This window comes from Carassius gibelio, chromosome A22 (assembly GCF_023724105.1).
Source record: "Carassius gibelio isolate Cgi1373 ecotype wild population from Czech Republic chromosome A22, carGib1.2-hapl.c, whole genome shotgun sequence".
Lineage (NCBI taxonomy): Eukaryota > Metazoa > Chordata > Actinopteri > Cypriniformes > Cyprinidae > Carassius > Carassius gibelio.
Window position 1 is genome coordinate 20019048 of NC_068392.1, and position 13561 is coordinate 20032608.

General features: G+C 42.5%; 1 protein-coding gene across 1 annotated transcript in view; it reads left to right on the forward strand.

Annotated features, from left to right (window-relative positions):
• The first annotated feature begins 9122 nt into the window (after positions 1 to 9122).
• LOC127943319 (sialoadhesin-like) overlaps positions 9123 to 13561 on the forward strand; it is a 33266-nt gene continuing 28827 nt past the window's right edge. The window contains exons 1-5 of the mRNA XM_052539689.1: positions 9123 to 9153; positions 9710 to 9745; positions 10093 to 10365; positions 10432 to 10569; positions 10736 to 10906. Of these exons, the coding sequence (XP_052395649.1) occupies positions 9123 to 9153; positions 9710 to 9745; positions 10093 to 10365; positions 10432 to 10569; positions 10736 to 10906 (649 nt within the window). The remainder of the gene's footprint in view (positions 9154 to 9709; positions 9746 to 10092; positions 10366 to 10431; positions 10570 to 10735; positions 10907 to 13561) is intronic.

Sequence of the window (13561 nt, forward strand, 5' to 3'; positions counted from 1 at the left end):
TACTCCCAACGTCGAGCTCCAAATTAATGGCTAAGTGGCAGGGACCGTTTGAGGTCGCACGACAGGTCGGAGATCTCGATTATGAGGTAATACGGTCCGATAGGAACAAGTCCAGTCAGATATACCACCTCAACCTCCTTAAAAAATGGAATGAGGCGGAATCAGTGATGTTGGCAACGGTGATTGGCGGAGAGGATGATCTCGGGCCAGAGGCGAATATCAAACCCCAATCCCTCGCCCTGGCTCCAGGTGGAGACCACCTCTCGCCGTCCCAACTCACTGATGTAACGAAATTGCAGGCAGAGTTTGCCGACGTCTTCTCGCCCCTACCGGGCCGTACTAACCTAATTCAGCACCATATCGAGACCGAGCCGGGCGTGGCAGTTCGCAGCCGGCCGTATCATTTACCTGAGCACAAGAAACAAGTAGTTCAGGCTGAATTGGGCGCTATGCTTGACATGGGGGTAATAGAAGAATCTAATAGTAACTGGGCGAGCCCGATAGTTTTAGTTCCGAAAACGGACGGCTCAGTCCGATTCTGTGTAGATTACCGCAAGGTGAATGCTGTGTCGAAATTCGACGCGTATCCAATGCCGCGGGTTGACGAGTTGCTTGATCGGCTAGGCACGGCTCGCTTTTATTCGACATTGGACTTAACAAAGGGCTATTGGCAGATCCCCTTGTCTCCATTGTCCAGAGAAAAGACAGCTTTCACAACGCCGTTCGGATTACACCAATTTGTTACCCTTCCGTTTGGCTTGTTCGGGGCCCCAGCTACCTTCCAGCGCCTCATGGATCGGATTCTACGGCCCCATGCTGCATATGCTGCTGCCTACCTAGATGATATTATTATATTTAGTAATGACTGGCAGCGGCATATGCAGCATCTGAGGGCTGTCCTGAGGTCGCTGAGGGGAGCGGGGCTCACGGCCAACCCAAAGAAGTGTGCGATTGGGCGTGTGGAAGTAAGGTATCTGGGCTTCCACTTGGGGCATGGGCAGGTGCATCCCCAAATTGATAAGACTGCCGCTATTGCGACCTGCCCACGACCCAAGACCAAAAAGGAGGTAAGACAGTTCTTGGGGCTGGCGGGATATTATAGACGGTTTATTCCTAATTATTCGGACCTCACCAGCCCTTTGACTGACCTTACTAAAAAGGAGGTACCAGATACGGTCCAGTGGACGGAGCCGTGTCAGCAGGCCTTTACTCAGGTCAAGGCTGCTCTGTGTGGCGGGCCGCTGTTACACTCTCCTGATTTTTCTCTCCCTTTTCTGTTGCAGACAGACGCATCGGACAGGGGGCTGGGGGCAGTCCTGTCCCAGGAGATAGAGGGGGAGGAACGGCCGGTGCTGTACATTAGCCGGAAGCTCTCGAAGAGAGAGGCTAAGTACAGCACCATCGAGAAAGAGTGCCTTGCCATCAGATGGGCCGTCCTCACCCTCCGCTATTATCTCCTGGGACGGGAGTTCACCCTCTGTTCGGACCACGCTCCGCTGCAGTGGCTCCACCGCATGAAGGATACCAACGCGCGGATCACTCGTTGGTATCTAGCTCTTCAGCCTTTTAAGTTCAAGGTGATCCACAGGCCGGGTGTTCAGATGGCGGTGGCCGACTTCCTCTCCAGAAATGGGGGGGGGGGGGGGGGGGGGGCTCCCCGGCCTGAGTCGGGCGGTGGGGGTATGTGGCAGGGGGGGCGTGGTTTAGCGAAGTCTGCAGCGGGAGAGAGAATCAGGAGACGAGCGGTAAGTGAGTGGTTTGGGCAAAAATTATCATCACCTGTTTCTCGTTCTAGTAATTGGCGTGGAGAGAGTATAAAACGCCGGGAGAAACGGATGCAAGCGAGAGAGAGACGGACTGCTGACCCGAACCGGAAGGAGTGAACCGGAAGTTTGACGGAGCGTGTCAGAATAAGAGTCACCATTTGGGTGTTTGTGATTTTCTTTGTTCTTTGTTTAGTTTTGGTTAAATAAATACGTCAGCAGTCCAGCCGACCCCTTTGTCCTCTTCCTTGCCACACGAACTTACTACAGTTACCCTTAGGAGATATCATCAGGAAACATGGTGTTATCTTTCACTGTTATGCTGATGATACTCAGCTCTATATTTCTCGTGGCCCGGTGAAACACACCAATTTGAATAACTAATGGAATGCATAGTCGATATAAAAAACTGGATGACGAGTAATTTCTTACTGCTAAATTCTGAAAAAACAGAGGTGTTAATTATAGGACCTAAAAACTCCACTTGTAATAACCTAGAACACTGTCTAAGACTTGATGGTTGCTCTGTCAATTCTTCGTCATCAGTTAGGAACCTAGGTATGCTATTTGATCGCAATCTTATCTTCTTTCCATCTCAAAAATATATCTAAATTATGGCCTATGCTCTCAATGTCACATGCAGAAATGTTAATCCATTAATTTATGACCTCAAGGTTAGATTATTGTAATGCTTTATTGGGTGGTTGTTCTGCACGCTTAGTAAACAAACTACAGCTAGTCCAAAATGCAGCAGCAAGAGTTCTTACTAGAACCAGGAAGTATGACCATATTAGCCCGGTCCTGTCAACACTGCACTGGCTCCCTATCAAACATTGTGTAGATAGGGATATTGCTTATTACTTATAAAGCCCTGAATGGTTTAGCACCTCAGTATTTGAATCAGCTCCTTTTACATTATAATCCTCTGCGTCCGTTACGTTCTCAAAACTCAGGCAATTTGATAATACCTAGAATATCAAAATCAACTGCGGGCGGCAGATCCTTTTCCTATTTGGCGCCTAAACTCTGGAATAACATATCTAACATTGTTCGGGAGGCAGACACACTCTTGCACTTTAAATCTAGATTAAAGACCAATCTCTTTAACCTGGCATACACATAACATACTAATATGCTTTTAATATCCAAATCCATTAAAGGATTTTTAGGCTGCATTAATTAGGTAAACCGGAACCGGAAATACTTCCCATAACATCCTATGTACTTGCTACATCATTAGAAGAATGGCATCCACGCTAATATTTGTCTGTTTCTCTCTTATTCCGAGGTCAATGTGGCCACCAGATCCAGTCTGTGTCCAGATCAGAGGGTCACTGCAGTCACCCGGATCTAGTACGTATCCAGACCAGATGGTGGATCAGCACCTAGAAAGGACCTCTACATCCCTGAAAGACAGTGGAAACCAGGACAACTAGAGCCCCAAATACAGATCCCCTGTAAAGACCTTGTCTCAGAGGAGCACCAGGACAAGACCACAGGAAACAGATGATTCTTCTGCACAATCTGACTTTGCTGCAGCCTGGAATTGAACTACTGGTTTCGTCTGGTCAGAGGAGAACTGGCCCCCCAACTGAGCCTGGTTTGTCCCAAGGTTATTTTCTCAATTCTGCCACCGATGGAGTTTCGGTTCCTTGCCGCTGTCGCCTCTGTCGTGCTTAGTCGTGGACACTTTCATCTACAGCGATACCGTTGACTTGATTGCAAATAAAGGCACAGACACTATTTAACTGAACAGAGATGACATAACTGAATTCAATGATGAACTGCCTTTAACTATCATTTTGCATTATTGACACTGTTTTACTAATGAATGTTGTTCAGTTGCTTTGACGCAATGTATTTTGTTTAAAGCGCTATATAAATAAAGGGGACATTGACTTTGACTTTGACATGCCCAAGGAGTACCTCGACCTGAAGGAAGTGTTCAATAAGTCCCTGGCTGCTTCTTTTCCTCCCCATCGTCCCTATGACTGTGCTATATACCTAATGCCAGGTACGTCTCCACCTAAGGGCAAGTTATATTCACTTTCTACTCCTGAAAGGGAGGCCATGGAGAAATATATTTCTGATTCGCTGGCTTCCGAGTTCATCCCACCTTCCTCTTCTCCAGCGGGGACGGGATTCTTTTTTGTGTGTAAGAAGGATGGATCTCTGCGACCTTGCATTGATTACCGAGGGCTGAACAACATCCCGGTGAAGAATACCTATCCTTTGCCGTTGATGTCTTCAGCCTTTGAGAGGCTGCAGGGAGCATCAATATTCACAAAACTGGATTCACGTGATGCTTATCATTTGGTCTGCATAAGGAAGGGGGATGAATGGAAGACAGCATTTAATACCCCCGGGGCCATTTTGAATATTTGGTCATCCCTTTCGGGCTGTCCAACTCCTCTGCTGTCTTCCAAGAACTAGTCAATGATGTTCTGAGAGACATGGTAGATCAGTTCATGTATGTCTTCCTGGATGACATACTGATATTTTCTTCTTCTCTCCAGGAACATGTTCAGTTTCTGGGGTTTGCCAATTTTTACAGACATTCCATTCGTAATTTCAGCCAATTAGCCGCACCTCTGACAGCGGTGACCTCCCCCAGAATGACGTTCAGATGGTCTGGTGTAGCCGAAGCTAAATTTTCCAAACTGAAGAGCCGCTTTGTTTCGTCTTCCATTCTTGTGGCCCTGGATCCATCAGGTCAGTTTGTGGTCAAGTTCGACGCATCAGAGGTGGGGTTATGTGCGGTTCTCTCCCAGCGCTCTTCCTTGGACGACAAGATGCACACATGTGCATTTTATTTCCATCGCTTTTTACCAGCCGAACACAATTACGACATTGGCAACAGGGAATTGTTGGTGGTCAAGCTTGCATTGGAAGAATGGTGTCACTGGTTAGAAGGGTTGGGGTTCCTTTTATAGTAAGGACCGATCATAAGAATCTGGAATACATCAGATCTGCTAAAAAACTCTAGGCAGGCTCGGTGGGCCCTTTTTTCAGACGTTTTGATTTTTCTCTTTCATACCGCCCGGGTTCTAAGAACATCAAACCCGATGCTTTATCACGTGTTTTTGACCATTCCAAACGCCCGTCTACTCCAGAGTGTATTTTTCCTGAGAGACTAGTCATCTCCACACTCAGATGGGTGTAGTGTTTGCATGTAGTCCTGTTCCATGTTTTATGTTCAACAATAGAACTGTGACGTAAACACGTACTCACGGAAGAAAGAGAAAAAAAGAAGCTAAGCCTGTGTGATTGCTAGGTGGGCAAGGAAACAGCCTAAGAAAGTAAACTACACTTTTGATAACAACACTTCCTGTCTCAATGGTCTTTTCTTATATAAAAAAGATGCTACAATGGGAGATCGAATTGAAGGTCAGTTTGTCAGTCAGTTTGTTGTTGATGTATTTGCTCCCTTGTGTATCGGTGAAGTCCGGCTGTAGTCCTGTTCTTGCGTTCAGCTCTCCACAGATGAGCACATTTCCCTGGGCCTGGAAGTGGCTTGTCTCTTCCTCTAATATGGAGAACGTGTCTTCTCTGTAGTAGGGGGTCTCTGATGGCAGGATGTATATGGCACACAGGTATATATATTTTTCTTGATGGGAGCTTTTCCTTGTGTATTTTTAGCCAGGTGTAGTGGTGCATTGCTTTACTTTTATTGATGTGGTTGTGGAGTTTTGATTTGTACCAGATTATTTAACCTGTGTTGAGTTTTTGTGATGGTAGGATGATTTTTTTGTAGTTGGGTGGGCAGTGGGTGATAGTATCTGCCCTGCTCCATGTCTCCTCTGTAGAATTATAATATATATTTGATGCTCTTCTGGAATTCAATGTTTGAGCTCTTTAGCCCAAAGGCTGCTGAATTCAATCCTTGAATATCCCACATTGATACTGACAGAGTGATTTTAAGAGTTCACGGTATAGAGTTCTTGTTTTCAAAGATAGAGGTAATCCTTTTCCAATGTAATATAGTGTTTTGAAAAAGTAAAGTTTTTTTGTTGTTTTTTTGTTTGTTTTTGTTTTTTGTCATTGTTAGGCAGGTGTTTGCATGCTGTGTGGCCTCTCATGCTGTCAGCTGGGCACTGATGTAGTTCAGCAGCTGTCTGATCTCACTCATCTCAAGTGTATTTGCTTGTCCTTTCAGAGCCTGAGCGTAGCTTCTGAAGTGTGGAAGTGGTGCTGGGTTTGGTGTGTTATCAGCTGAGGCTGCATGAGCGGGTGGAAGGCTGGTTGTCAATATTTTAATAAAATTATTGTCAATTATTTTAACAATATTTTATCTCTCAGAGACAATAGACAAGACGAGAGAGCAAGCAGGGAATGTAAGGGGAGGAGAGGGAGAGAAATGTGTCTTCTTCCATTGAGAGCCAAGAAGAATATGGCATGAATCAGCAGACTGGCAGTTCCAGAGACCAACTGGAATAGATAGTGTAGTAGTAGAGGTCAGAGGGACAGGCCGTAGATATATGGGATAAGCCTGCCTTCAACGTACAGTGCAGGCTCTCTGAGTGTTCGTAGTGATAGTAGAGATCTGAAAGCACATAGTGAGTACAAGTGACCTAAATAAGTATTTGAGAACAAGCTATGCAAAAAGTAAAAATAGGAGAGAAAAGCAATACTCAAGTACCTTGTCAGTGTCCTTGCTTGGTGGAGTCGTGCAGGTAGAGTCAATGGTCTTTAAACTCATCTGTAAATTGCCGTTGCCGTTGTCACGGTGAAATTACCACTTATGTATTTGCCTAAGTACCAGATATTGATGTCAGCTGGCCACGCCTCACTATTTAGCTGACCAAAAATAGGGAGTCCAGCGATAGCCAAACGCAAAAAACAAGCACCAATTCAGCACATATTTACCATGGTAAAACACACAGTAAATTAAACAAAGTTTCCTAGAAACCACGATCATGCAGTAGTCTAATCAAAAAGTAGCAGTCTCAGTACTATGATACGGTTTAAATCCTCACAGATACCATTTCTCTCTCAGAAGGAACATAGCTGACAGAAGACTACCTTTTCTAGTATTTTTGACAGAAAATGACGATTTAATATTTAAGGTCTGTAATAAAATTCTCTAGGATCTTTTTTTTTTTTTTTTTTACGAGAGGCTGGTTTAGGGTCTAACATACATGTTGTTGGTTTAGATGATTTAAAATATTTACACAATTCTTCCTCTGCTAAAGAATGAATGGGACTGTTCATCAGGGGATCTATGGTGGACTGTCTGTGAAGGTGGATTCATTAAGAATGAAATAATAATAATAATTAAATTAGTTTCAATGCTCATCCCTGTCCTTGGTGTATGAATATTAAACTGTGTTCACAGGTACAAATATATCTAAGTGACAGACAGCTGAATAAGTGACCTGACAGTATAAAAATAGGTTGATGTTAAGATCATATTTGTGGTTTGGTTTGTTCTATTTCAGCTCCACCACACTAGCCAGTGATGGAGGAGCCGCTGTTGTTGACTTTATTGTCATGTAAATACATAAGTAAGGAATAATTGATAACAAATAATTGGCAGATGATATATTTAAAGGTATCACTCCAGTTTTTCTACTTGATTATTTATTCCGCATCTCATCCAATGCCTCTTGTGCTCTTGTGTGTTTCAAAAGGTTATTTTAAAGTTGGTAATGGAGGCTTGAGTTGTTAATAGCATTCTAATGCAGTTATGAAGTCATTAGAAAGAGACACACAGAGAAAGAGAGAGAGAGAGCTTGTGTGAATTAGACTACCTCTTTGCATCTCTAAACAGCGCTGTCTCTTCGCTAGTGAGAAATTTCATGTGTAACATTAGCATTTAAGTTTCTAGACTATAAAGGCTTACTGATAAAATCATCAGGGCAGCGCTGACACCTTTTTGAGCAAACTGCGTGACCATTATTACTGTTAACTATGTGAAGTGATATGGAACTGTAATGAGGTCAAGAGAGCTGCCTGGAACTAGAAACTCCCACGGGTCACAGGAAAAAGATGTCAGCGGGAGAGGGCGGGACAGAGAATAGTAATAACATCCCCAACTTTATGCACAAATATAGCTTACCTTTTAAATAAATAAACTCTAAACTGTAGGCCCTTATTTTAATTTTGAGCTCAATTCTAATTGTCCTGTCTCTTTATGCTCTCCTCCTGTTTGCTTTGGTGTGAAAGATGTACGCGTGACGGACAGGGTCGCCATGATTTTGCAAAGTAAGACATGATCCTGGATCAACATTTTTGTTCAAAAATACAGACTAAACCCAATCCCTACTTCTAAACCTAACCTTACCCATAATTTATTCCCTAAATCAGAGGGAAATGATAGCTGTTATAGAACGGTGTAGAAGCACCTAACCCTGATTTTAAGCCTAAAACAGATATTTCCTGAAAAGTTATATCTCAATTCTGATTGATTGGAATGTTGTTCCAGGACCAATAAGGATGTTGATCCAGGAACATGTTGTACTTGGTGAAATCACAGTCGCCTGACAGACAGATTATTATTGGCTGGTTTATGTGGTGATACAGTGCCTACATCGAGCAGGACATCCAAAAGACCACTTATCATTCATAGACCTCAAATATAGCTTTTTATCTAAAAGATGTACTGTATGTAGTAACAACTTTACATGGCTGCTCAATCTAATCTTAACCTACAGAAATGTGTGCTACTGAAGTGTGTGTTGAAACTGAACAGCAGCACACTTACTGCAGGACAGATGGAGGCCCCGGTGCTCTCAATTGCTCTCAAAATATGATATAATTTTTGGTCATACAGATAAAAGTAATACATCTTTTGAATCCGTCAAGACTCTACATTTATTTGTGTGAACTCAGAATAACAACGAAATGTTGCGCTTCTGTAAAATAACTAAAGCAAACAAGATGCGCTTTCCACTCCAGTGTCATCCTCCACCTGGAACTACGTTCACTGTGCGTTTCACTTAAGATAATTGCACACTTCAGAACTTTCATCAGTCGATCAGATTCAAGGATTCAATGGCCCCGTAATATAAATAGAGCTAATACCACCATTTGAAAAGAGCAATAAATATATTGCTCCATTTCCCTTATTCATCAAACACACTAGAATACAACTTTTCATATTAGCAAATAAATACTGTTCAGTTTAATACTGAAAGGATCATGACAACATTTATGTAGAAAACTTGGATGTTAGTAAGTATGACATTTTGTGAAAACATGTTACAAGATTATCAACATTTTAAAAAGATCTTCTGTAACACATGAGGTACACTTGTGTCATTAATCATGATGTTTCTGAAGATCTGACCACGGGTTTCAGGAAGTCTTGAGTCTTTAAAAAACTCTGTGTCTTTAACCGTCTGACATCATTCAGTCAGTATGGAGCTCAGTCCACTTCCTCTTCTGCTCTGTGAGTATTATTCTCTCTTAATGTGTTTCAGTGGAATTGTTATTACATGATGTAAATGATCAAGTGTTTTAGTGTTCCTAGATTTATGTCTTTTCTGGCTGATCTCAGAGTTTCAAACCCAGCTGTAGTTCATGTTATATGATGAATTCAATAAATTCAAATATGAGTGAAAGATGAGTTTGAGAGAGGAAGTGTACAGTTAGTGCTGTTTGTGAAAGATAAATGCTCTCTGTTGTGTTGTAGATCAGTGTGTTTGTTCAGTGATTCAGTTTTGTGATGTGTAGTGCTGTTGAATCAGTTCTGTTGGTTTGTTTTGCAGTTATTGTTGATGTTGTTGTAATATTCACTAGTACACAGTTAGTAAGAGTTTGTCTTTATTCTTCTGCTCATGATCAGACTGTTGGAGTTGAGCTCCCTAAACAGTTTTTAGCTATGACCAAATCTATAAATACCAGTCATGTGATTTCATGTTTATCTAGACACATATACAGACCCAGTTAATCTAATTATCAGCTCAATGTTCAAGCTGCAGTAATATTTATCTTTGTGTTTTTAGTGCTGATCTCAAACATCTGCTCTCAACATACTGATGGTGAGTCGATTTGATTCATATACTTCATGACATGACTGATTCTACAGTAACTGTTATAAACTAGTTGAGAAATTACTTGTAACTAATTGATTATAAATGCATCCTTGTAACAAGTTGAAATATTCATGTACAATCTGAGGCGACAAGATCAGTCTATCAAAACCAGCCGATATGTTTCTTATATTCTCTGTGAAATCAACTCATGGTTCCAAATCCTCAATGATTGTATATAGACAGATCTTTCATAAATGACTATAACAGCTATAGAGAACAACACTTCAGTCTCATCTGATTTAGCATGTGTGTTTTAGACTGTGTTTTTATTGTGAATTGTTGTCATTGTACAGAAAACCCAAGAGCCACAGTGAGCATCAAACCTGCTCAACATGTGTTCAGAGGAGAGACAGTCACTCTCAGATGTGATGTATATAGTGAAGGAGTCAATAGCTGGGAGTACAGATGGTATAAAGAGAGTTCAGCTAGTGTTTTCAGTGAACTACAGGAACTCACATTCAGTTCTGTTACTGAGTCTGACGCAGGTAAATACGTCTGTATCGGAGCAGAGAGAGGAGGATCACAAACATCATGCCGCAGTGATGATGTTACACTGACAGTATCAGGTGAGATTGATCATCTCTTCACATACACACACTAGTTTAACATGTTATTAATGAGTGATTTCTCAGCTTCAGTTCCCAGAGCAGTGTTAAGTGTTTCTCCACAGAGGTGGTTAACTGAAGGAGATTCAGTGACTCTGATCTGTCAGGTTAATGGTTCCTCTACAGGCTGGACATTCAGCTGGTTTACTCAAACTCTCTTATCTGGTAAGATATCATGTGCTTCATGTAGTAACATCTGAATAAACTGGCTTCATAAAGAAACGGAGAGATTACAAATATTTAATCATTCTGAATACTCTGATTATATCAACAGTGGTCATTTATAAGACACTCATTTCTTGAGCTAACTGCACATTTTCACTTCATACAGACAACAGCAATAATTTTAAGTGGCTCTCAGATGGCAGCAGAGGAGCTGGAGGAAACTACACTGTCAGTTCTGCTGATCTAAAACACACAGGAGTTTATCTGTGCAGAGCAGAGAGAGGAAAACCAGCCTATAACTCAACCATCAGCAACACACAGCCACTGTGGGTCACTGGTGAGTTCAGACTGAACACAGAATGAATGAGACACTCTGGAGATTTGCATTGATCTTTTCAGAGCTTGATGTGTCTTGAAATATTGTCCTGTCATAATATACAGCTACTTTTTATTGGTGTCAATGGAGAAAGATGCTTCTGCTGTCAGGTGTAGATACTGTATCTACTAGCAGGGTCTAAACAGACCAAACTAACCAACACAACCTTGATTCATGGGTCAGCTGCAAAAATGTAAAACATTTAAATCTAATACTGGAAAATCAGGTAACACTTTAGATTACTACACGCTAAGAATTTCATAAGTGTACTGAATTTATGGTCTACGTTTCTGTAATTACAGTGTACGTGTAGGTATAAGGGAACAATGTTTGGGTAATAAAGGGTTAACAATCAGATATGCAACCTACTAAGAACTGCGTTAGTAAACTGAAGTTACAGCATAGGTTTGACGGCTGGGTGAATGAAGGACTTGAAACAATAGTGAGTAAGAATATTTAATAAAAGTAAATAAACAAACAGGAGTACAAAGACGATGCTGGGAAGATGACAATCCAAGATGGTGGTGAGGTGGTGAGGAATCCTGATGATGACGGTGAGAAAGCAGCAGGAGAGGATGGCACAGGAACTGCGGGGAATAGAGTCTTTGTGGCTGAGTGAAAGTGCGGAGAGTGCGGAGTGAAAGTGCAGAAAGTGCGGAGAGTGGATGAGGTTCCGGGGAAAACAGGGACATTCAAACACAAAACAACACTAAAGCCAAAAGACAGGGGAAACGACATTAAACAATGATCTCACAAACACAAGACGTAAGACAAGCCATTATATAGAGTGAGTAATGAGTGTCAGCTCTTGCTGATGACAATTAACGGAGACGCCCACAAACTAATCAGTGCAGACGCGAAACACACAGACTTCACCACAAAGTGCAAAACCCAGACATCACGGTTTACCAACCGTGACAGTACCCCCCTCTAAGAACTCCTCTTGGAGTTCCAAGAAGGGCCTACCTGCTGATTGTAGTCATCAATAAAGGAGTGATCCAATATGTCCCTAGCAGGTACCCAACTCCTCTCCTCCGGACCGTAACCTTCCCATTGAATTGTGGGCGTACTCCACCATAGAGAGTTGTTGACTCCAGGAAGAAGGATTCTTGGAGACCAAACATCTCTCTATGGTGGAGTATGCCCACAATTCATTGCAAGTGTCAGCTACGGGCCTTTCTCCATCTCAGTTTGTCCAGGGTTGCCACTGCACCTGGACCAGAGCCCGCGAGACTCTGCTCCGGGTGAGGGAGCGAACTAAGGCCAAGGCCGATCGCCACCGGTCAAAGCCTCCCGTTTACGTCGTGGATCAAAAGGTGTGGCTGTAACAGATATGCAGGTCATCGATTCATGGGTTAAATTCAGGCATACAAATGAAACCCTGTTTGCACTAAATGCCTGGCCTGGCGCCAGCCTGGCTGGACTTAAATTATTTTACGATACCCATGCGAGCCTCAAAGGAGACCTGAAAACCCCCCCAAATTCCTCAACACTGGAGACAAAGGAAAACTTTCGTAGAAATTCCTTACTTTCATCATTTTATTAATAATATGTATTTTGAATATGTTTTGTGTGTACCATGGTTAATCCTTGTTATGCGAGGATTATAATTTTTCTAGCGTATAAATTGGAATGGTTTCTCCCCACTTTAACTTTCTCAAAGAGAGACATGTTCTGCAACCCCCACACTCCTTGGCAGCTCGTAAAATTTTACGACCACACAGGACCACAGGACAGGAAATCTAATCCTTACAAAAGAATGGTAAAATGTACTCAAATGTAGTCTTAATGGATATAGTATTGTTTTTGCGGTACATTAGAGGTTTCCCATATAAATCGGGACTATCTGCAGTGTTATCATGTGTTAATCAAATCTTTAAATGTGTGTAATTCTGCATTTGAATGTAACTTCATGTTTTGATCATTTATATATATTATTTTTGGTATCTGTGTAATCGTCATGCTTTGACAGACCCATTTATCTAGAGCAAAGTAATGAAAAATATATTTAATCTGGAATTGCGAACTTGCTAGAATATCCCTGATAAAATCGGACAACCCCTAAATCACTAGGGGGTTGTTTTCTACAGAGACAAAGGAACTTTTTTCCCGCTGCAGATCGCGGACGTTCATTGGTGGTTCATGCGAACAGAGGCGGGAACCATCTCAATCTATAAGAGTCGACCGAACAAGGCCCGCCTCCTCTCTTGTCTTCTTCTCATTCTTCGTTCTCGGACACGCTGCTCTCCTGTGCGACCCTCGTCGCTCCCGCGAGTCCCTCGGCGCGGCCCAACGCCTGGTCTCTTCTTACGCTGACCTGCTTCAAACTCACACATGCTGCGACCAACGTCGCTCCAGCGAGGCCTTGGGCCGCGCTCATTTCGCCGTCCCCCTCAGCACAGGGACTGAGGAAAGTAAAGCCATTTTCATGGCTCCTTTGGAAGCTTTCGTTTTTGTTGTTTGTTTTCTTTTCTTTACTAAGTTTATTCGACTATTCGCCTCTCCACACAAGGAAGACAAATTCTGGAACATTGTTTGTTGAACCTTTCAAATACTGAGCGAAGATGAACGAACACCCCTTTTGCCACAAAGGACCACGTGACCCCACGCTCACGC